At 41.3% G+C, this 24,708-nt stretch overlaps 1 protein-coding gene across 3 annotated transcripts in view; it reads left to right on the forward strand.

The window, feature by feature from the left end:
- The window catches only part of THSD4 (thrombospondin type 1 domain containing 4), a 600,975-nt gene that overhangs the window by 559,202 nt on the left and 17,065 nt on the right, over positions 1-24,708 (forward strand). For all 3 annotated transcript variants that reach the window (XM_074966229.1, XM_074966230.1, XM_074966232.1), the window contains 2 exons: positions 8,315-8,488; positions 21,299-21,478. In XM_074966229.1, the coding sequence (XP_074822330.1) occupies positions 8,315-8,488; positions 21,299-21,478 (354 nt within the window). The remainder of the gene's footprint in view (positions 1-8,314; positions 8,489-21,298; positions 21,479-24,708) is intronic.

Consider the following 24,708-nt stretch of genomic DNA (forward strand, 5'->3'; position numbering starts at 1 on the left):
CCATCCTGCACCCCAACCCCTTGCCCCAGCCTACAGCCTGCACCCCACACCCAAACTTCCTCCCAGAGCCCGCACCCCTCCCACACCCCAATCCCCCGCCCCAGCCCAGAGCCCACACCCAGCACCCAAATTTCCTCCCAGAGCCCACCGTCCACACCCACTGCCCCAATTAAGGTACCTAGCTTTATTTTCATTTACTTCCCATTATTTATAATATAGGAGGAGGATGAAGAAAAGAAGAATGCAAAATGGAGAGGAGATAAGAGAGAATGTTCTTTTTCTTGGCTGGGTCCTGTGAGGGAGGCCCCAAAAATGAAACTCCACACAGGGCCCTGTGACATTCCCCTGGTGTTATCTGGACCAGTGATCTGCTAGGTCACTACAATCCTTGACTCTGGAAACCAGCGTTACCCTGCTCTGCTGTGAGAACCCCCACTCCTGGGTTGTTCACGCACAGCCTCTGGCATGTGAGCTGCTCCTTGGATTGTGCAACCAAATGACACTAGCCAATATCTCCGGTCCCAGACACAACCCTAGGAACCTCCGTCTTGCAGTGTCCAGTTATGCCTGCTGGATGCTGCAAGCTTATATGAGTTCGTCAATTTAACAAAGAAATTGATATGCACCAGGCTTGTTATCCCAAGGGGAGTTTCTGACACACTTCAAACCAAATGCACTGCTTCGGGTAGAATAAACAAACAAATGTATTAACTACAAAGATAGATTTTAAGTGATTATAAGTCAAAAGCACAACAAGTCGGATTTGGTCAAATGAAATAAAAGCAAAACACATTATAAGCTGATCTTAACACTTTCAGTGCCCTTACAAACTTAGATGCTTCCCACCACAGGCTGGCTGGTTGCCCTTCAGCCAGGCTCTCCCCTTTGATCAGCACTTCAGTCGCTTGGTGGTGATGTATGGAGATGGAAGAGAGAGGAAGAGCAGGGCAACGTCTCTTCCTTTTATCATGTCCTTTCTTCCCTCTTGGCTTTGCCCCCTTCCCCCTTTAGAGTCAGGTGAGCAGTCCCAAACTGACCAAAGGAGGGGGGGGTGACTGACTCTGCCCAACAGATCCTTTGTTGCTGCTTAGGCCAGTGGCCTTTGTTCCTGTGAGGATGGGCTGGGTTTGTCCCATACATGCCCTGATGACTTGTGAACTGCCCCTCTGCTCTTGGAGAGTTTTTGCCTGGGCTTGTTGTAAGCCATGAGGATACATTTTCAGCCTCATAACTATATAAATTAAAACCTATAACATTACTATAACATTACCATAACAACAATGCTCAGTACACCATGAGCCTTCCGAAGACACCTGACATGACAGACTTTCCATTGAATACTATACAATCATAGTATAAGGATGAACATGGGGGTGTAGAGTATTCTCCTGAGGTACAGAACATCACAGGCCCTACTAACTCTAAATCCACCACTGCCTGTATCCCATGATGTATTACGATTAACAATGATTGTTTCTAACAGTGGACATATAAAATAGAATCCTCCTGGTCCTGGTGGAGTGATGGGTAAGGAAGGCCTGGGGAGAGCCATGGAAAGTGCAGCAGTTCCACCTCACAGGAGATCATGCAAATGTGATTTTTTTTCTTCCAAGTTTTAAGTAAAACTCCGTCAAAGTGTCAAGTTTCCCCTCATTTTGTGTTGAAACCCTATAAGGGTACCAATTTTGCAATGTTTCAGTGCAAAGCCATAACTCAGTATTTAGCTTGCAATGAAACACAAAACCAGTCTAATTTTGAAGGACATGTTGATAGAAGTGTGGCCAATGCCTAAAGAAGCGTTTATTCCTCCTCCAGTTTGTTTTCCTTTCGCATGATGCAGCTGCTTCAGATTTCCTAAAAAACATGTGACTGCCAAAAACAAATTGGTTTGTTTATAAGCAATCGGGCACTCATTGGTCAATACAGCATGCTATTATATTTGCAGACATTAATATAAAACCAGACATTTTATAACTGGAAACTATACATAGAGATTAGAATTACAATAAAACAAGCTCATATTTTATCACAGAACACTGAAGTTAAGTACAATAGTGCACCAGATTTCACAAGCAATTACTAAAAATGTTTCCCCCCTTAAGGATTTACATACATCTTTAGGAGTCCAACTCTCACCAAGGTTCAGACTCTGAGGGGGGGTCTAATTGTTCACATCACTAACTGTGGTAGTGCAATTCACTGTGTTGTGACTTGGTACAGTCCCTGGTCAACATAATTCCTATTGCTATCCTATTATTGCTCTTCCACCACTAGTGTATTTCTAGCCATCACCCTACTTCTAAACATCTCACACACTTTTCCCTTGGTTTAAAAAACTTAGCCCTGCTCTACACTGGGGGTGGGGGTGGGGGGGTCGACCTAAGATACGCAACTTCAACTATGCAAATAGCGTAGCTGAAGCTGGCGTATCTTAGGTCGACTTACCTGGCCATGAGGACGGCGGTGAGTCAACCGCTGCCACTCCCCCGTCGACTCCGCTTCTGCCTCTCGCGAGCTGGAGTTCCGGAGTCGACAGGGAGCACGTTCGGGGATCGATCACTACCCACCGATCCGGGTAGTGAAGACCTGCCCTTAATGTGTAGTAGCCTTCGCCTTCCAGTACAGTAACCAGTCTGAAGGAAAATCTTCACTGGCATCTCTCTGGAGAGGTCCTGTGTCAGCTACTCCCCTTGTTCTGTTGTATCAAGGCAAGAGAAGGTTAAGCAATTACTTGACATAATAAAACTCCCTGTTGTTGGGAGCAGGGGCATAGCTCTTGGATCTGAAAGATAATGAGCACGTATTAGGACAATAGAGGTTAGAGCAGTCACTTTAAATAAAAATAAATACACCAACCAGGTAATACAAAAATAAAGTGGGAAATAAGCTGAATTTATAGAATAGTTACTGCATTTTTACTATTCATCTGGGAAAGATTTGGCTGGTTCACTCTTTTAATGTAACTACCAATTAACCAGTAATTCTACAAAGTTTCGAGTGGTTCTGCTCCATTAGCTCATTTAACTCCACACTGAATAATTTTCCTATTTGTTTAGTCCAAGTGGTTTAAACATACTTAGTATCTCAGACAAATAGGAACTGACCATTTCTATTTGGGACACTTATGACCAGATTTTCAAAAGAAATCAGCATTGCTCGCAGTACACTGATCTCCTTTGAAAATCTGGCCTTTATTTGGGTGCCTAAATGGGAATTGGGCTCTCTTGAAAATTTGGCCCTTCACCTATTGCCAGTAGATCACTGCTTGCTTCACCTTGGAGTATATTCCAAAAGCACTAGTGTCCAATTTTCTCATAGTTTAGATGGAATGCAGGTGAATGATTTTTGTAACTTTGTTTTCTAACTTTTCATAAATAGATATTCATTTTATTTTTGTGGCCCTCCTGTAGTACATAAATTGGAAAGGATTTGCACAATCTTCTAAATACTGTAGGAAATAATGTGTGGGATAGGGGTGAGGTCTGGAGAAGGGGTATCAGCAGAAATTGGCAAGTTTTACCAATGCTTTACTAGAAAACATGTTACTTGTTTCTTTGGGTTTTTTTTAAACTTCAGTTAAAGCTAAAAATTGTGGCCTAAAACCACATGAAATGAGTGGGGAGAGCAGGCTTAGTTTAGCTCCTCATAGACAAATGTCTACACTGCTGTTGTCACTTACCTGGAAGCCATGTTGACTGTCTCAGTTTAGAATACGAATTGGAGACTGAATTATCAATGTAACTCCAGGTCGGCACATCAGTGTGTGGAAGCTTGCACAATCACAGTCTTCCTGTTCTACCTATCCTGTGAATAAACACAGAAATTCAGGCCTGCTGCTCCCAGAGCAAGTGGTGCCAGATCAGACATCAGTTTTACCCAGAGGTCATTCTGGCTTTCACAAACACTGGTATCAATTTTTTTTTTAAGAAGGTAGGGAATAAAAGGGTCTTCAAGCTGAACTGATGAGGGAGGGAGTTTGGGAAGAAAAGAAACAGCACACCTTTGAATATCAGGGTGGGTGTCACCCAAACTTGTATTTTTGTGGGACTACAAAGCAACATAACATATGTGTGTAATCTGTAAGAACTGGAAGGGAAAGCATGGCTTTATCCAAATACTCCCTCTCTGTACCTTTGGGTAGAGCCCTCCGTGGGACTATTTTTTCATTCCGCTCCCATCCGCTCCTGCTATTATGGCAGCAGGTCCTGTGGAACTGTGGGATCCCAGTCCCGCTGCAGGGCTCTACTGTAGTCCTGTGCTGGGCTGTACCTTTGAGCTCTTGGGAGCCTGGCTTTTACATAGGAGGTTTTTACTTATGAAAAAAACAACATGGAAAACCAAAAAACTAAAATAAGAAACATTTGGGTTTTACATTTGCTGCTCAGATCCTTTGTGGGTAGCTAATCTGTAGTAAAATCTCACAGCACAGAGTGGGATAGCTCGATACCTTCCCATTTGGTATTTCCTTTGTTATTTGAGACATTAATCCAGCTCAGACATAATCATTTAAAACAGAAGACTATGGAGAATTTCTGGAAGACTTCACAGACTAAGCTTGTTCCCAATTCTGTTTTGTTTGGGAAGCAGAAAAGTAAATTAGATTGTCAAATGGAAATTACTTAGAAATAAGGAAATTGTTTGTAGGATAACTCTGCTCCTGTTTCCTCGCCCCTCCCCTCACCGTATATTTAACTATACCTTCCTAGGGTGTAATATGCTGAGTGGATACAAGACATATTCCCACTTAGAGAGACAAGGTGGGTGAGGTAATATATTTTATTGGACTAACTTCAGTTTGTGAGAGAGACAAGCTTTTGAGCTTGCACTGAAGAAGCTTGCCTCTCTCACTAACAGAAGTTGGTCCAATAAAATATATTACCTCATCCACCTTATTTCTCTAATATCCATTAAGACATGGCTACAGCAACACTGCACATTCCTGCTTAGTTGGTTTGAAATACAATTATTTATGGGGCTCAGTTAAATACTTACATATTGAGAACTATGTAGGTCATGGTATTAAATAGGAGACCAGCATATATTTTAACGCTTAAAGGCAGTACTTAACTTGTGCCAGGGCTGAGCCCCAGCACCTCTAAGCTTTGCAGTTTATAGCTCCAACATCGCTGGCCTTGCCACTTCAATTATGAAAGTAAAAAAATTGCTTGAGCCCTGGCACCTCTTTTGTTACAAAGTAAGCAGTATTTAAAGAATCCATGTAAGTTACATACAAAATTAGCTATCAGATTTGTTTGCAAAGCATGATTCTTGTACATATCAATACACTGCCAATTCATAATAATAGAGCAGAGAGGCCTGCTGGGGAGACCAATACGAGAGCTGTGTACAGCAACATGACCATTTTAATCAATCAGTTTAGTAGCTGGGGTCTGGTTTTAGGTTGTCTCACAAAGAGACTGAGATTCATATCTGTTACTTGCAGGCATCATTTAGAAGAGACTGAATTATTTTTATTTTTCAGATTCAGGAGGAAATTTGGGACACAAGTCTTAATTCAGAAAAATACTTAAGCATGTGTTTAAATCCTGAATTTTCAACCACTCCAAAATTATATTTTGATTAGTAATTAGTATTAACAATAGTAGTAGTATTCAATATGTATCATTTGTAACAGTTAACTCACTTTACCTTCTTCAAGGTCCCAATTCAGCAAAGCACTTGTATGCTTAAATCAGGTATTTGCTTAAGTGCTTTCTGAAAGGTGCTGGCTGGATGACAGCGGAAAGTAAATTACTGGTGTTAATCCATGGAACAGTTACAAAAGCAGTATGTTTCCCACATTACCCTACCAATATGCATCAGGATGGTGAGGGGGTAATTTGGTTTCCATTGCCCATTCAATCCTTGGCCTCTCTTGAGAAGACCAACAGGAAAGGCAGCTAATGCCAGTTGTGATTGTTTTTTTGTAATGTGGACAGCTGGAACTAGGCAGAGATCACCAGCTCAATAAATCACTAGCCCCACAGATCACCAGCACTGTAAATCAGATAGGGTAGACTTTCTGTCACCACTGACTGGAGCGAGATTCAAACTAGGAGAAACCAGGTCTGTGTCCCATCACCAGTACCTTGAGTCATCCCTTTAAAAATGCAGTAAGGGTACACTAACCAATACAGAGCCATCCATTCATTCACAAGGAATATTCTATACAGTCTAGCAGCAATGTATAACTTCTCCTAGCTAATGAAATTATATATTAAAAATAAAATTGCAAATGCCAATCAAGCATATGTGTTCACCATGTAACAAATTGTTATTTGTGGTTTTCTTTCCATGTGTAATATAATATAATAGCTTGTAGCTGTTTAAATTTAGTTATGCACACATCTTTCAGCAAGCTGCACACACATCTTTCAGCAAGCTGCACACTTTTTCTTGCTTTTTAATAATCCAGACACAAAATATCGAGTGCAGCTAAGAAGAAAAATGTGAGTAATAAGAAAAAATAGACAAAGAAATCTAGAGTCTGCTATATGCAAAATACCAAACTGAACACTGGCATGTTAGGTTTGTTTGTTTTTAATGGCAGCAGTAGAAGCTACGCAGGGTGTTGAACTGGTAGAATTATTCCTCGTGGAGAAAGATACCAGGGCAGAGTGCAAGGGGAATAGCTAAAGGTGTGTGCTAAGTGGAATCTAATCCAAGATGAGCAATGAATAACTGCATGGCATCTTCACGTTTGTGACAAATGTGTCCACCCATCTATGTATAGTAATAAACAATTTATTTAATGCAATGTTAAGGTTTCAGTGTTAGCAAAGTTTAGTAATTAAGTCATGAAATGTGAAAATTAACGCTTGGTGTATGCATTATAACACAATACAATGCAATGTAATATAGTTGCAGATTTTTCCTGCAATTTTGGTGGTACCTTTTCATTTTCAATAACTAGAGGCCAAAGGAAAACCTCAAATCTGAAAACATCCCTGACCTTTTGTGAAATCTGGATCTGAACTTTCATAGATTCATGGATTTTGAAAACCAGAAGGGACCATTATGGTCATCTACTTTGTCCTTGATGTGCTTTGATTACTTTGTGGTAATTTCTAAAGTCATCCGTGATCATGTAATTAATGACTGTATCTTAATGCATATTCAGTAGATAATTGTCAAATGCCTGTAACTTTGGTAGATTTCAATCAAAAACTTTTTAATCCTAGCAAAAGTCCTCAATGAGACCTACATCCATGGTAGGTTTCAGGCTTTCTATATCAATTGGTTTTGCAGTAGGCTTGTGTTCTGGGAAAAAAAATAATAGCATGGTTAGACATTTTTTTAAATGGGAAAGGGAGTCAGATCAAATTTAGAAATAAAATTTAAAAAATCAAATCTCCTCCTAGCCATGATCCAGGAGGAATATGGAGCCCAAAGGGAATTTTAAAAAAGAAAGTGTGTGTGTGTGTGTGTGTAGGTTTAGAAAACATGCTTTGGGTTATATGGAGGAAGTGTACAGTTAAGAAGTAACATTGAAAAAATGTGAACATCAATGTACCACAGAATCAAGTTCTCTGGAAATATTACAATCAATAGTTTTGCACTGAAATTATTTGTTTAATAATTAGTGATGGGTTAATAATGATTGGTTTAGGGTTTGCCTGACCCTTTCATGTACCTTTTTATCACCCTGTGGTGGCTCTAGCTGTTGCACCCTGCAACATGACCAACAGACTTCAAGACTTGCTCTGCAGCCCGCCTCAATACCAGTGCCAGAGGTCTAGGAAAGCCCTCCCAGCCCCCATCCTCTTTGTCAGCCGTAGGCTGTCACTATTGGTATATAAATGCAAAATGGTGCACCCAGATGTGAAACAGGGTGTCCTGCCTCAAGCACCAAAGTTTGAAAATGGAGCCATACACGTCTCATATTGTTTGTCGAATTCATCCATTTTCCCTTCCCTCTGCTCACACCCTCTCCCCTGTGTGTGTATATATAAGGAAATAAAACAAATCTGGGGTAGAGGAGAAGAGCTTTGAAGAACTACCCTGACTTCATCCTGCTCACTGTCCTTATAAGTTACATCCTTCCCTCCCCACCTCATCCCTTTCATCTGTCTTGTTCATTTAGATTGTAAGCTCTTTAAAGCAGGGACTGTGTTTTATTATGTTTGTACAGCACCAAGCACAATAGAGCCCTGACATGATATGGGGCCTTTTGGCACAACAGTAATACAAATAATAATGAGCATTGAATAGTATCATTAGCACTTCCAGGATTGTTCCCGGTCTTCATTTAATTGTGTAACCATCGGTCAAAGAAAGGGACTGATGAGTGTCTATTTCGTCTCCCATCGTACAGTGTTCTGCGGAATGTGGTGCAGGAGTCCGAACACGGTCAGTAGTTTGTATGACCAACCATGTCAGCAGTTTGCCACTGGAGGGCTGTGGGAATAACAGACCCTCTGAAACAATCCCCTGTGACAATGGACCCTGTGTGGGTAAAGTGGAGTGGTTTGCTGGAAGCTGGAGTCAGGTGAGTTTTACATCAAAATGATACATTTATATTTCTATCACCAATTTTTTATTGATACAAAAATTATTTGAAGTGGGAAAGTATTTTGGTTGTGCACCTTTCGGACTAATTGTCTTCTCATAGAGTATTACAAACTGTGTTTATTTTTTGTTCCTTTGATATTATATATATTTGCTGTCATTTTCTCCCCGTTTTTATTACTTGGATGAAATTATTATGACACTTGGATGAAAATAAGATTTTTGTTTCTTTGCTCCTTTACTACGAGACTTGTATCTCTCAGCTGGAGACGTAAATCCAGATCTAGTTTCCTTTGTGTCACTGCCACAGAGCACCTGGGGATTCCCCTGCAGAGGAATCCTCATGTGACATAAACCCAGCAACCAGCTCTGTGTAACACTTCCCTCCTCCATGGTATAGGTGATATTTCCTGGGTAGACCAGAGGCACGGAGGGGTATGGTTGGAGCACACTGCTCTGGCCAGCAAAGCTGCCTGTAGCAGGGCCGGCTCCAGGCACCAGCTTTCCAAGCAGGTGCTTGGGGCGGCATTCAGAATGGGGCGGCAGCCCGTGTCCCTCGACGGCAGCTCCGCTGCTTTTCCTGCCATGGCGGCTTTGGGCGGCAGCTCCGCTACTCCTCCAGGCGTGGCGGCAATTCAGTGGCGACTGCTTGGGGTGGCAAAATTGGTAGAGGTGCCCCTGGCCCATAGAGGACTCTTCTAGCCACCATAATTTAGATCATCCCTTAGGCTGAGTTAACTTACACCAGGGGTCTGTTTGGTCCCAGGATCAGAAGCATGGACAGCGAAGTTAGAGCTACTCATTACCCCAAACCCAGGTATGCAGTTCTCATTTGATGACAACACTGTCACCAGTAACTAATACGATATTACAAATCTCTAACTGTAAGTGAATTATAAGCAACAAAAGTTAATGAAACAGATGTTTTTTCATGAAACATTCCTTCATTTTAAAATAAAAAATGATAAACATAGGCTATATTCCCGCAACTTTCTCTGAATGGCATGTTTTTCACCAGGTATCAGGGTGTCCTTAATGATAAGTTTTTCACCAAATAGCAAAAAATTCTGCCATTACACTTGAGGTTTGCAAGTTTAATGACTGGTTTCAGTGACCAGTGAAAAGAATTTGTTTATTTTTTTAAAAAGAGTGGATAAGGTTTTGTACTTCTTTGCCACAGTTAAACATATTCAGTGATATTCCATTAAACAGATATAATAAAACTCAACCTTTACTGTAGAACTAGCTGATGATGCTCAAGAACATTAATGCTTGAAAGAATTACAAAGGACTCTTCTCTACTGTCAGCCCCAGTTCAAGAGATAATCTCCCTGTTTAGGGCCAGTCGACACTTTAAATGTTTTCCTGGCATAATTATGTTAGTTAGGTTTCATTTTTGCCAACCTAATTATTCTGGTAAAACCCCAGTGTAGGTGCAATTATACTGGTAGAATGTGCTTTACCAAATCAAACTAGGCTATGCTGATATAAGCACTTTCATACTGGTATAACTATAGCTACACTAGTGGGATTTTGCTGCTCTAACTGTGCTGTCATAGCTAAAATGGCAAAACTTCTAAGTGTAGACAAAACCTTAGTCTCCTTTTTGGAAATTGAATGACTTTGATTTAATCCCATTAGAGTACTGTACTTTATGAAGTATATATTGACCCAGCTTCCTCAGAAAATGTGGACATTGCTTCTGGCATTTAAGGCAGCTCAAAAACTCAAAGCCAGCATTCTTCTCTTCGGACCCTTCATCATAGAGCCATTGAACACCAGAAGGGAGGCGTGTAGCACTAAGCATGCCAAAGCACTAAGCATGAATAGACAAAAGCAAGTGCTAAAAACAAAAGTTATTTTTGGTTTGGCTCCCCTGAGTTCTGAAGTGGCAGGTGAAGAGAACAAAATTTGGCCAGTGGCCAGCTCCCTGGTGCTCTTGTACTAAGATAAATTCTTCCCTTGTCCCACATCTCAATGTTTCTTTTCATTCTAATGGGAAAATATTGCTCCCGGCGGTAGAGGAATTTCAAAAGCTGTCAACTGGAGCCCAAAGAGTTACATCCCCTTTGTGTGGACTTTTATATAACCTCTGGAGGTTTTCAGACTGCTGGTACCTACATTCCATCAAATTATTAGGGAAGTGCCTCTTGGCTGGGCCTGTAGTTTCAATGTATCAGAGATTTCAAGATCCCCCCGGAAAATAAAGGATGCTTAGATGGCGATTAAAGGGCTGCTATTCTGAAAATGCTTTGAAGTTGTGAAACACAATATAAGTGCTAATTGTTGGTATTTTTAAATAGTCACAATAGACTTAGTTTTAAAAGATGTTTAAATGTAATTGTAATCATATTTGAAATCTGTGTTGTATTACACAGAGTACTTCATACACACGAATAGGTGCTTTGCATCTGGTCCTGTCCCCATAGAAGAGAAGGTAGCTGATGTTGCGTACAAGCCTTACATGGCAGTTTTCCTGCACGTCAGGCTGCATGGAAATACCAGCTTCCTTCCATTGTAACTCTCAGGAGCTTCTGAAGTCAAGTGACATAACCTGAAGGGTTCAAAATGTACCCAGCACAGTAAATCTAATCATTCTGGGTCCTGCACGTTGTTCCAGCAAGAGGAATTTGGCTGTCAGCAATCAGATAACAAATCACAAGGCCTTTTCAACATAAAAATGCCATTTTTACCACATATAGGGCTTTCTGCAGAAAAGGTGTGGTCAAAAACGATACTAAGGTTGTTAATGTTCATGCAAGTGCCAACAAAAACTGGGGCCATGAAGAAATGACTTGTACAGAGGTTGAAATGAAAGCAACTCCAATGTAGCCCAGCTGTCAGTATTGTCCGCACATTCCTTCAGAGCAAAGACTGAACTCAGAGGGTCAATGGGGCAAGAAATAGTTGTAAGCCATAAGCATGCTTCTGGTGCACCATCCCATGTTCAGATATGATTCTGCCCAGAGGCCTTTTCTAGACATTGAGCCACAATGGAGATAGACTAGAAGCTTGAACACTGAACACATGAAATATATTATTTGTATTTTTAATCTGTATCCTTTACAGCATAGGAATTTCTGAACATTTGAACATCAATACAATAAATAACACATTTAACAACGTAAAAAGGGAAAGAGTAGAGTAAGGGGAGAACTGCATTGATTTAATAGATCTGAAGTATCTGTGTTCCAAAGAACAGAACATCTCAGAGGGTAACCAGAACACCTCCTTTACGAACAATGTGCCTATTTCGTTGCTGCCCCATTTAGGTTCCATATAGTACAGAAGATGGAAGACACGCTTTCCAGCCACTTCTAGCGAACCCTTCCTGAGGAAGGAGAATCCCCTCTATCTGAAAACATTACTGCACCTGTAATGGCACCTGCAGCTCCTTTTCTGATGGGTGATGGCTGTTTCCTGTAGCAAATTCTCTCAGGCATTAACAACATTTGAGGATATTGTCTGTTGTTGTGTCTCCGCTTTTCCTCTGAATTCCAGATGCTACAAGATGTTTTCCAAATCTCCCTGCTCTTTGATCATAGGCAGCCTTTCCTTTTAAATGTACTCCGGCAACTGAATTGCTGTCAACCTAAAGACATCCAAAAAGTTGAACTCTGGATATCAGCAGTTGTGCAGAAAGTTCACAGGCCTTTTATGTCTTTCCCTAGGCCTGTTCAGTCCATTTGTGAGAGTTTGGTGACACACAGTGCTGTAGTTGGGAGCTAGATCCTAGTAAGAGGATACATGCTGCTTCACAAAACTTATTGCAACCAAATCATCAGTGAGGAATCCTGTAAATAGTGGGTATTTTGTGGCTGGGAATGGAACTTGATGAGGGCATTAACATCTGCATATATCATAGTTACAATGAAATAGTCTTCAGTCTCCTCGAGGTTGTTGAAGTGTTTCTTGACATCAGAGTCCATGTATGTGCAAGTGGTTTTCTTGCAGAAGTGGCGAGAATGCATTCTCTACAAAGAATTGCAGTCGGAAATATATTCAGAATCACATATGTTGCTGTGCACACAGTTTAATTACTAGTTAATGATAAATCCTTTTACATTTATTGACAGTTGTTGCTCAAGTCCTGGATGTTCAGACCTGTTGTGAAGAACAGAAGTTATTATGAAATAAAATTATACTTTTAGCTTTCACAACCATTCTCAAGAAAATCAGTAATAAAATACCATCAGGACTCCAAGTGCTTTTCAGCAGACTTGTCCTTTATTCAACAGATTGTCAGAAACCACCTCTAAATTACATTATCTAAGAGCTATACCAATAACAATATTTTAAAAAATAAGAGAATAGAATTTCACTGATACGAGACAATGGAGTGGTTATCGCCGCCAAACCTAAATCTGGGAAGCAGAATTTCAAAGTTTTAAATCATAAAAGCATTCTTTTCCATTGAAAACACATATCACAGGGCATAAGTTGAAGCAATGCTCAAGTATGTATTTTGAAATGGAAAAAAGAGGCATTTTAAGTTTTTAAACCAGCTATTGAGTCTAACGTGCCTGCCATTTTGGATTCATTTATAAGAAAATTTCTACCTATGCCCATTTTAAAATGCTTAGACAGTCCTTTTTCTCGGACTTGGCCACTGCATTCAAAGCAGATGAATCTGTCATCAGTATTAAACAATTAAATCATCTAAATGAATCTCTTGCAGAAATCAAGAATGTCATTCATTCGTTCAATTTTTTCCTGATTCCAAACTCATTTACTGTATGGTAACTCATCAAAGATTTTAGCAAATGTAATTTATTATTTTGTACCTATTCTGAGTCCTGTGGTAAACCTTGTTCATAATCTGTGCATGTGTTTCCTTTGTAACTATTCAGGAACAGAAGAAAATCTCTCTCATATTTCACCCAGGACACATGCCAAAAATCTATTAGTACTATGTATCCTTGCAGTTACAATAAAATACACAAAACAAGGATCATTTTATATAGTCTGCTCAAATAGACATATGTTGACAATTGTGATTATTGATTACAAATTGGTAACACAGAGGACCTGTTTCATAGCTTTAACTACACATCTGATCTAGAACTAAGCCAGAGTTTTAGTCTCTCTGAAACGAGACCCCCATATTTCACTTCAATTTCTTTGTCACCCCTGAAGGTTCAAACTGCACCCAAAACTAAAAATCTCTTCACTCTTATCACACAAAGTCTCCACCCTAACAATGACTAGTTTGAAAAGACAACACTGTGGGGAATTTGTATGACTTAAGAGGACACTAGTGGGAGTGGAATGGAGTGGCTGGACAAGTGAGGTAGCATACAGCTGAGATACTAAAAAAGCAGAAGATAATGTGCAGTGCTTTACCATTAGTATAGCTTGTGTTTTAATTTGCCATTTCCTCTTGTTTTTCTTATTTCACTGACCTATCACAACTTGGTACCCGTTGTCCTTGACAAAGTCACCACCCTGACTTCTCCATTGAGTTAAACAAGCTTAAAATAGAGAAAATGAATCGGAGCTATTGAAACATTGGATCACATTCTACTTGTATAAACGTACTGGCCGTGCTGAAGTTAATGGCAAAACTCCTATTGACTTCAACAGAACCAGGATTACAACCAGAAATTCCACATATAACTGCATCTCTCTGAAATAGAAATAGTATTATCCTAAGAGGATATGAGCTCTATTCCACCCAGGGAAAGGAGCACAGTCAGGGCAGCTTCTGGAGCTTTGGCTGACTATTAAAGCTTTCTGGGTAGAATCGCTGAAGGAGGGGAATGGCAGTGATGTTCTATGTAACAGTTAAAGAAAATGCAGCTACACTGTTTCTCCTGTTGTTTATTCTGTTCAGTAGCTGATTTACTCATGTTCTTCCTGATAAGAGTATGACACAGTGCCCATCTCTGTGCTGTTAGGGGTAGTTTGCAGCCTCTCTGCTGCAGGAATTACATGATTCTGAGCTTTTGCTATATGTGCATGTTAGAATATCCTAGGTAAACTGTATGCTGATTTTCTCAACACACCCTGTACTTTTTCATTGGTGCCAAGGTTTTTGTGGGTATCTGGTCGAGGGATCACAAAATTCCACCCAAAACATAAACAAAATCCCCATTATTAATAACACTCAATTGTTTTAGGCCAGAAAAAGCCTTTGAAAATCATACCCCTTTATTCAACACAGAAACCAATATGCTGCTGGAATAATCTTTTGAAAGCCTTTCAAACAATGCCAGGAACAGTATTGTGTGTATTTAACCTTTAAACAAGCAATAAGAGCCCATGTCAGCCAAATTTCCATTTCAGCCTGGAACCAACACCACCTCGCATAGATATGTGCAAAGACTGAAGGAAAACCCTGGCAGATTCAGGCATTTTCTAAAAACCACACACAATATGAGAATTTGTAAGGCTGAAGAAATGAACTCTAACCTTCAAAGGATTCATGATTATAATCCTGCTTGAATCAGGAGCAGTATCAGTGAACACATCCCTCCCTTTTAAAAACAACAAACAAACAAAGAAGTGTGCTGGTAGCAACAGAGTGTTGGATTTCTCTAGGAGTACTAAAAAGAAAAGGAGTACTTGTGGCACCTTAGAGACTAACCAATTTTACTGATTGTAACCATACCAAACAGGGTATTGCCAGACTGGATCAGATCCAAGGTGCATTCCCTGTATCCTGCCAGTAGTCAACACCAAATGCTTCAGAGGAAGGTGACCCCCCCTCCCCCCCCCGAAAGCAGACGTGGGATATAGTCTCTCATACGCACACACATACACACAGAGGGGTCACATCCTGATCACTGCCTCTGTATTGTTGCCCCCTTTAAGGACTCGCTCTGCAATTAGTAGCAGAGGAGCAAGAAGGGAAAAGTTTACTGGATGGAGTGGGGAGCAGGAAATGGCTGGATGAGGTCAGAGGTGCGGGGGGGCTGCCCTTCCAGCTAACCGGGAGAGTATTTATATCCCACGCAGGGCCGGAGAAGCCCTCTTTCACCTGGACATGGTTGGCAGCACCCTCCCAGCCATGTAATCATAGAAGAACTGGGTTTCCTCTTGGCCTGCTCTGGGCATTACGCTAGTTGCCCTTTTCCTTTAGGGGCTGGGTCACCACTAGACTGGGTGAGGTGGGGTAGGTTTTTTTTTTCCTTCCCCACAGCAGGTTTGGGACCCAGAGATAGTGGAGCAGGGAGGGTTATGTTTCAATGTCACACCTTAGTAAGTAAGACTCATGGCAGATGTCCAGTGCAGGTACAGTATACTCAGGATCATCCAAAACGTTATTATCCAAGCCTCGATATTATCCAAATACCTTCCTTGTCCCCGCATGTACGTAAGGCTGGGGGACAAGGAAGGGATTCAGATAATACAGAGGTTTGGATACTACAGCAGAGACCCCCTGGCCAGGACTGTGAGGACGAGGACATGCCCCAGGCCATGTGGGAGGCCACCCTGCTTCTGGATGGCTCGTGCAGTAGCACCGGGAGCTCTTTGCAGCCCCGCTGTCATGGGAATGAGCAAGATGACCTAGACAGCGGAGCTGCAGAGGGATCCCTGTGCTGCCACAGGGCCAGTGACACCCGATCCCTACAGGCACAAGGTGCAGGGAAGGCTGGTAGGGCAGAGCAGAGTCCTGGATATGTGCAGTTATTTCACACATTGTGTGGTCGTTTGGTGAATGTAATCAGTTAGGGTTTTTTCTTTTGCTCAGTGTTTGCAAAACCAAACAAGTCAGTATCAAACAAAATGTCATAAAGATTTGTAACACTTTTGGTAACATAAAGGGTCTAGGGAGGTTTTGTCTAGAAAGGAAAAAATCCATCTATTATAATATTAATAATAATAAATACTCATTGTAGGCACTTGTAGAAAACAGTGAGATCTGTGTGTAATGATGAGCCAATTGGCCATCCTCCTCTTTGGTTAGGTTTTCATCATCTGTCTTTGAGGATGCTGTTGGGTTTGTCTTCTCATCTGCTCTGACTCTTTGAGGAATGCTTTGGTGAAGACACAAGTCTTGCAAGGACTAGACTTTTCCTGGTCTCATTTGGAGGCGTGTTCCAGAGCCTACTGGCTGCTGTAGATATTGGGTACAATGAAGTGAACATTGGTAGGTGATGTGGCAGGTCCTAGGACAGCTGGTCCTTGAGATAATATGGTTTAATCACATAAAGGCTAAATAGAGCAATCGGAGGTTTCTGATGTAGATCCAGAAGTCCTTGAAAGATGCAGAGCACCAGTGCAATTTGTTCTCATCAACTCAACCCACTCACTTTGTACCAGCTGCAGCTTCCTCTTTAAACATCTTATCTTGATCCAAGAGTTACAATAAGTAAGCAAGGAAGTGATGAATGCAAGAGCCATCATGACCAGGCCATATGCATAGAAGAATGGATGGAGTGTTTTTGTTAGCCAGAGAGAGAAGAAGAAACTTTTGATGACTCACCTTTGGTGTTAGTAATGATCCTACACTACGACCATCAGGCTCCGCACTAAGTTTTTGTACAGTGTGTAGCACAAGGGGGTCCCAATCCATGGCTGGAGCTCCTAGGTGTCACCTCAGTATAAAAAACAAATATTAACTGCAGGTGGGCAGATACCTCCAACTGAGGGCTAGATAAAGATGCTCACCAGGTCCTTGAAGCAATTCCCTTTTCATTTAGCATTACGTTTTTCTTTCTAAAAAAAGAATGAGGAGTACTTGTGGCACCTTATAGACTAGCAAATTTATTTGGGCATAAGCTTTTGTGGGGTAGAACCCACTTCATCAGATGCATGCAGTTCTTTCTGGGGTTCTGCTTGAGTCAGCTGTTTTCCATCCAGGCTCCAATTTGCACATGCACTGAAAGAGGTAGGAGAACACATTGTCCATAGCCATAGCTTATGAAAAGAATTAATATAGCTGCATGTCACCAGGGTAATGCTGGCATTACAGCTTGTGTCATCACAATATCTCTTAATGGTAGTTAATAGATGTTAAATAAGAGCAGTTATTAAACCCTGTAGGACCTACATGAACTTTGGAGAGGAAAAGCAGCTGCACAGGTGGCATACAACAACACTACACTTAGACAGCAAAGGTCCATAGAGCCGAGTTTCCATGACTCAGTATGCTTTATTCCTGGCATCTAAGAGCGCCACAGGGTTTTTACTAATTTGGTGCAGCCAGGTTAATTGTGGGCAACTGTGCAACCACCGCCAGTCCACAACTGGGCCGGGTCCCCTCCCGGCATCAAGTCCAATCTTCAGAGCTTGATGTGCAGGGACTTTGTTCAACCAGAAGGGCAGGCAATGTGACCAGAAAGTGCCAGCAGACAGATTGATGGCCATTGATGATTTCAGTCCTCTCAAGGCCAGTTCTCAATGATACAATCCCTATTAATGATAGTCAAACCATCTTATCGTCACCATTGGCAATGCATATTAAAAGCCTCCAGATGTCTTGTTTAAGCAACGTTCATGAGATGGAACTGGACACATCACCTCCCACCCAGCATTCCCGCAGCATATTTAGCAGCATGTGTCTTGGAGCCTGACGGTACCTGTGGGCATCACTGTCTTTTATCCTAGTGTTATGCATTCTGTTGGAAGGCCAATGGAAGCAACCCAGTGTTTTCTTTTTGGCTGCATCTGTGATGGAGGCTTAGGGAGAATATTTTAATATTAAGACCCATCTTAAACCATCGTCCATTTAAGATTGTAAGCATGAAAATATTGTTATATTCGTGTAATATGAAATTACATATTCACTCCAATATTCACAAGACCTTTTGTCTGTTAACACTATTTCAGACAAGAACTTGTGCATATGACCATTCATGGACAGCAAAGGAGAGGTTATATGCACCACGAAAGCAAATTCATGATAATACATGGTAAAAAACCACCTCCCCCGTGCCTTCACCAGCATATCTACCATTGCTGCCACCAGTGGAGAATTAAAAGGATCTGAGTTTTGCTAGTGCTAGCTAGGCCAGTAGTGTAGAAGAGTTGGATGATCAAGCAATATTCCCTCAACTTCCCAGCCCTGTATCAACAATTCACAACTACAGAAAGCCTGTAAGAGAGTTCACCGGAAAATGTTTGTGGTGGTGATAGTCTTTTCCTATGAAAAGAAGTAAAACTCTTTCATTGATGTCATCTGATCTGTATTATATGCTCATACATATGTTCCATTCCACTAATGAAAACCAAGGCAAAACAGATAGTGTGTTTTAGGCTATTGTCATGCATTTGGCAAAGTAGAGGCTAGTTTGCTGGCCGTAAGTAAATATTATTAAATGGTTCACAGGCTAGGACATAAGGTAAATTTTGTTGTGAGTCTCTCTTTAGGCCTTAAAAAGAGACTCTAATGTACAAGGTTGTGATTAACATCCCTTAGTATTCTTAGGATATATCCTAACAGATTAGCTTCCTGATTTGTGCCTTGTTCAGCCTGCGCCTGTGAGCCTTATTTTCAGATGGTCACTGTAAGCTAAATTGGCTCCTGAAACCTAGTGAATAAATATAGGGTTCTCAGTGTTTATCCTCAATGTTCCTTTTCACAGAGCCTCACAGAAATTTGTATCCCATACTGGCCTGGTTCAAGTTATATGTTATCACATTACGAACTTTAAAACCAGTCATGCTCAAACATAACAAAATGTTTCTTTAGAGTGGAAAGCCTCCAACTTATTTCAGTTTAATATCATAGACTGATATTTTAGCTTCGTGAAAGTGTATTGTCTCAATGTTTAACCTAAGTTTGCTATAAAGTTTACTTCATGAGCAAAATAAATCCTTGTGATAAAAAGTGTGCAATAGTTCTCAAGACAGCGATGGACCTTCCTCTTTCTATAAGTAAGAAAAAGAAACTGCCATGTAAATATAATATGCTGAGACCAAGTACAGAAATCAAACAACAGCTGTGAAATGTAAAGATAAAGAATCCTGTATTTACACCTTTTGCTTCTTTACTTTTAACGTAGTTTGGGAAACTAAGCTAATGGTGTTGTCATGGCTTTAGTCAGAGTATCCTTTTTGGTTTGGTTTTGGTAATGTTCACATTTGTTGGAATTTCATGCTCTGAATTCAAATCAACAGTTACAGCTGTCATATCCTCAAGAGGAAACACAAAAGTTTCCTGACATAATCCATTCAGAATGTGATTTTGTTTAGAAATTTACTGGGGGGAAAATGTTTTGTTGGCTTTCACTAAATCCTCCAAGTGTGTTTCTGATAACTCTTCTTTATCACGTGCTGACTAAATGCTATGTATCTTCCATTGCTTCTGAGTGATCTACAAGATAGGTATTGCAGTTTAGGGGGCAAACTTTTCAAAACTAAATGACAGGAATCTAAGTCCCATTTTCCACGTTATGTAGGCATTCAGGAGCTTAAGGGGTTTGCTACGCAGTTTTTGTACTACTTTATCTATGCCAGTTTAGAAACCGATACAATTAAGGTGGTACAGCTACCTAATGTGGATGGAGTTATACGAGTATAAAACTTCTAAACTGAGATAATTAAAGCATTGTAAAAACTGTGTGTAGACTAGCCCTAATTCTCATTTGAAAGTCAATGATACTTAGGCACCTCTGAAAATTTGACCCTAATTTTGGGTAACAAGACCGGGTAGTACCTTAGCTGCTTCAGTACGACAAATGTAAGGATTTCTTTTTTTAAACCAAGTAATCCTGTTTCCTTATGAAAAAAGAAAAGGAGGACTTGTGGCACCTTAGTGACTAACAAATTTATTTGAGCATAAGCTTTCGTGAGCTACAGCTCACTTCATCGGATGCATCATGCTCAAATAAATTCGCTAGTCTCTAAGGTGCCACAAGTCCTCCTTTTCTTTTTGCGGATACAGACTAACATGGCTGCTACTCTGAAACCTGTTTCCTTATGGACAGTTTTGAAAAATGAACTTTGGTGCCCAAATAAATAAATAAACAATAGAAATCTTGTGTGTCATTTGTTTACTGGTTAGCCATATGGAACAGTACAAAGGATTGAACCTGTAAACCTAGAACTTGCAAGTTCATAAAATCATAGAATACCAGGGTTGGAAGAGACCTCAGGAGGTCATCTAGTCCTACTCAAAGCAGGACCAATCCCCAATTTTTGCCCCAGATCCCAAATGGTCCCCTCAAGGATTAAACTCACAACCCTGGGTTTTTAGCAGGCTAATTAATGCTCAAACCACTGAGCTATCCCTCTCCCCTAAACAAAAATGTGACAAAAAGCTGTATAGCCTTGAGCCAGTGAAGCACTTAAACAGGCTAACCTTGAAGGATATGAGTAATCCCACTGACTTCTATGGGACTACTCAGAAGCTTAATTATAAGCATGTGCTGAAATGCATTGCTGAATCAGGGCCTCGGGACACTATTAAGGTTAAGTGTTATGTATAATATTTCCCGGGGCAGCAGTATTTCAAGTCCACTTTTCACCTGCAGTTTCCTAGCATAAAATAAATTTGGGCTGTGGGCAGGGCATAGGAAAGAGTGAATAATCAGGACTGCAGTGCTGGGGATGAGAAGAAAGATCTGCCTCCATTCAGTGGAGGCAGGGAACAAGGATGTACAAAAAGACTTTAGAATGTTGCAGTCCAGATTTGTATACAGGGACTTGGAGCATAAGCAAACCAAGCTTTAAAGCTTCCTCCTTCAGAACATTAATACTTATAAAGTGTGACTATCCCTCTGGTGGCACAGAATGCTAGTCTAAAATGCATATTTAATTTATGAGAGTAGCAAGAGTATGTGACTAGAATATCAGAGGTATGCTGTTATGTGACTTCCACCGCTCTTTCTGTTCCCTGATGCAGTGTTCAATTGAATGTGGCAGCGGAACCCAACAGAGAGAAGTCATTTGTATTAGAAAAACGGAAGGCAGTTTTGATGTGTTGAACCCTTATGAATGTTCATTTTTGGAAAGACCGCCCAGCCAGCAGTCCTGCTACCTCAAACCCTGTGGGGCTAAGTGGTTTAATACAGAGTGGAGCACAGTAAGTCCTTTTTTTCTTTTCTATATTCAAGCCAGAATGGTGCATCTCTGACCATCTCCTTTGTATTTATATGAAAAACATCACATGGGGAATAATATTGACCTTGAAGTGAGACTTCATATTCTCTGCAAGTGAATTATATTGTAAATGAAACCTGCTTTCTGCTGTCTCTGGGGGCAAAGCAGCTGGAAATCTTCCCTACAGGGACAGCTAAGGAGTCCCCCAACAGAAAAAGAAAGGGAGTACTTGTGGCACCTTAGAGACTAACCAATTTATTTGAGCATAAGCTGTAGCTCACGAAAGCTTATGTTCAAATAAATTGGTTAGTCTCTAAGGTGCCACAAGTACTCCTTTTTGCGAATACAGACTAACACGGCTGCTACTCTGAAACCCCAACAGAAAGCAATCCCTAGGTAGTGCGGCTGCCTCTGCATCACCCATGGCTGCCTCCATATAGGGGGCATGCTGAGGAAGAATGGAGCTTATACTACTTCACCTGATCCTTGTCCCTATGCCCTGGTCTACACTAGGGGGTGGGATCGATCTAAGTTACGCAACTTCAGCTATGTGAATAACGTAGCTGAAGTCTACGTACTTAGATCGACTTACTGTGGTGTCTTCACCGTGGTGAGTCAACTGCTGCCGCTCCCCCTTCGACTCTGCCTGCACCTGTCGCCGCGGTGGAGTGCAAGAGTCGACGGGAGAGCGCTCGGGGATCGATTTTAAATTTTAAATCAATCCCCGCTGGATTGATCGCTGCCCACCGATCCGGTGGATAGTGAAGACATACCCTATGGGACCACTGCAGACAACATAATTTAGAGCAGTCTTTATGCCGCTTATGGCCCCCAGCTTGTCCATGATGAACGGAGCAGAAAAATGGTGTAGAGCTTCCTCCACACTCCCAAATCTCCTCAGCTGCAGTGAGTGTAAACTAATGTGGGATTTAGTTAATCAGATAAAAGAGAATGTAGACATCTGAAATGCTATGGTGTCAAGCCAGATTCCTTTCTGTTGGGGGACTCTTCGGCTGCCCTCTATGGAAGATTTCCAGCTACTTTGCAACACTGACACAGCACAAAGCACGTTTTATTTACAATATAATTCATGTACAAAGAATATTAAGTTTCACTTCAAGGTCAGTAGAATTATCCATGGTACTGTAGGCTCCGTGCTTAGGGTGATGCTCGTGGACTCATGTGAATACTTCAGAATTTCAACTTTATATTTTAAAAATTTGTCATGATTGTGAAAACTCAAGTGTAAGCAATACAGTGATTCTGCCTGAGTCTGGAGACTCAGCTTGGACTGTCTCATTCACCTTAATTGTTAGCTCTGAAATCCACTGCTTTGAGGGGTCCCACCAATACCATCCCAGAAGAGGACTCTGTGCTTGGGGGGTCCTTGTTGCTGTCACCTGGATCTTGACTCTACTGGGGTACTCTAGGCAGAGGTAACGCTCCAGACATTGTCCTGTGTTTGGCAAAGTGGAGGCTGAGTCTTTCCTCCTCTGGGATAGATCCCAGCCTTCCGGAATAGAGGGAACAGTGGTCTGGGAAGTACATAGGCTCAGCCTGTCCGAAGAAGAATTGGTGAGTCCTCACCAGGTATGAGGGTACTTATGAGTGAGAATCCAAGTTGGGATGGGGCTAGAGTGTGTGGGCCGTAGAGGACGGGGCACTTGGGCACAAAGACCCCAGATTGCCTGTGTAACTGGGAGATGGCAATCTGGCTTTATGTTGCCCTCCAAATGAACAGTGAGCCCCTATTCTCAGCATTGTGTCATTAAACTGGAAAAATGGAAAAGGCTCTGCTGAGAATAGCCAGCTTTGTGTGACTGGTAAATCTGTGAATTAAAATGCCTGAGGAATTTTATGAAATGGTCAGTCCATTCCACAGTGGAACTGGCATTTGATCCCTAAGAAATAGCTAGAAAAATACTTCTGGCCAAATTCAGAAATCAGAAATAACTTAACTTTAAAGTCTTATTGATTTTAAAGTGAGGTAGAAAGGAACTTATTTAACAGATATTAAATTAATGTCAGCAATTTTTCTATGACACTAGGCTAGAGATCTCACCACAGCTTTTGCAGCAGCACAGCCGTCAGTCACAATGTGGTGGTTTTGTGGTGTGTGATTGTGGTTTTAGCTGCCCATTTTAATCAATAATGCAACAATGCTCTCTTCTGCAGCTGCTTATCAGAAAACTACCATTCTTCTAGCTGCTCCTTGATGGCATTTTTTTCTGATGTTTCTACAACAGAAAACAATTGCAGTAAACAGGTTTCAGAGTAACAGCCGTGTTAGTCTGTATTCGCAAAAAGAACAGGAGTACTTGTGGCACCTTAGAGACTAACCAATTTATTTGAGCATGAGCTTTCGTGAGCTACAGCTCACTTCATCGCATGCATACTGTGGAAACTGCAGAAGACATTATATACACAGAAACCATGAAACAATACCTCCTCCCACCCCACTCTCCTGCTGGTAATAGCTTATCTAAAGTGATCATCAAGTTGGGCCATTTCCAGCACAAATCCAGGTTCTCTCACCCTCCGCCCCCCCACACACAAACTCACTCTCCTGCTGGTAATAGCCCATCCAAAGTGACCACTCTCTTCACAATGTGTATGATAATCAAGGTGGGCCATTTCCTGCACAAATCCAGGTTCTCTCACCCCCCTCCAAAAACCAGTGTGTGTGGTTTTTGGAGGGGGGTGAGGGGGTGAGAGAACCTGGATTTGTGCAGGAAATGGCCCACCTTGATTATCATACACATTGTGAAGAGAGTGGTCACTTTGGATGGGCTATTACCAGCAGGAGAGTGAGTTTGTGTGTGGGGGGGGCGGATGGTGAGAGAACCTGGATTTGTGCTGGAAATGGCCCAACTTGATGATCACTTTAGATAAGCTATTACCAGCAGGAGAGTGGGGTGGGAGGAGGTATTGTTTCATGGTCTCTGTGTATATAATGTCTTCTGCAGTTTCCACAGTATGCATGCGATGAAGTGAGCTGTAGCTCACGAAAGCTCATGCTCAAATAAATTGGTTAGTCTCTAAGGTGCCACAAGTACTCCTTTTCTAATTGCAGTAAAATTGATTAAGTAAGTTTTCAGCTGTAGTTTAGTACAATCAAGGGTCTTTGAGGCTGACTTGTGTTAGTTTTTTCCCCCTAAAGAATATCCCTTTGTGACTGTGAATTTAAAATGATCCTGGGACAATATTTATTCA

This window comes from Natator depressus, chromosome 10 (assembly GCF_965152275.1).
Source record: "Natator depressus isolate rNatDep1 chromosome 10, rNatDep2.hap1, whole genome shotgun sequence".
In the NCBI taxonomy this organism is placed as follows: Eukaryota; Metazoa; Chordata; order Testudines; family Cheloniidae; genus Natator; species Natator depressus.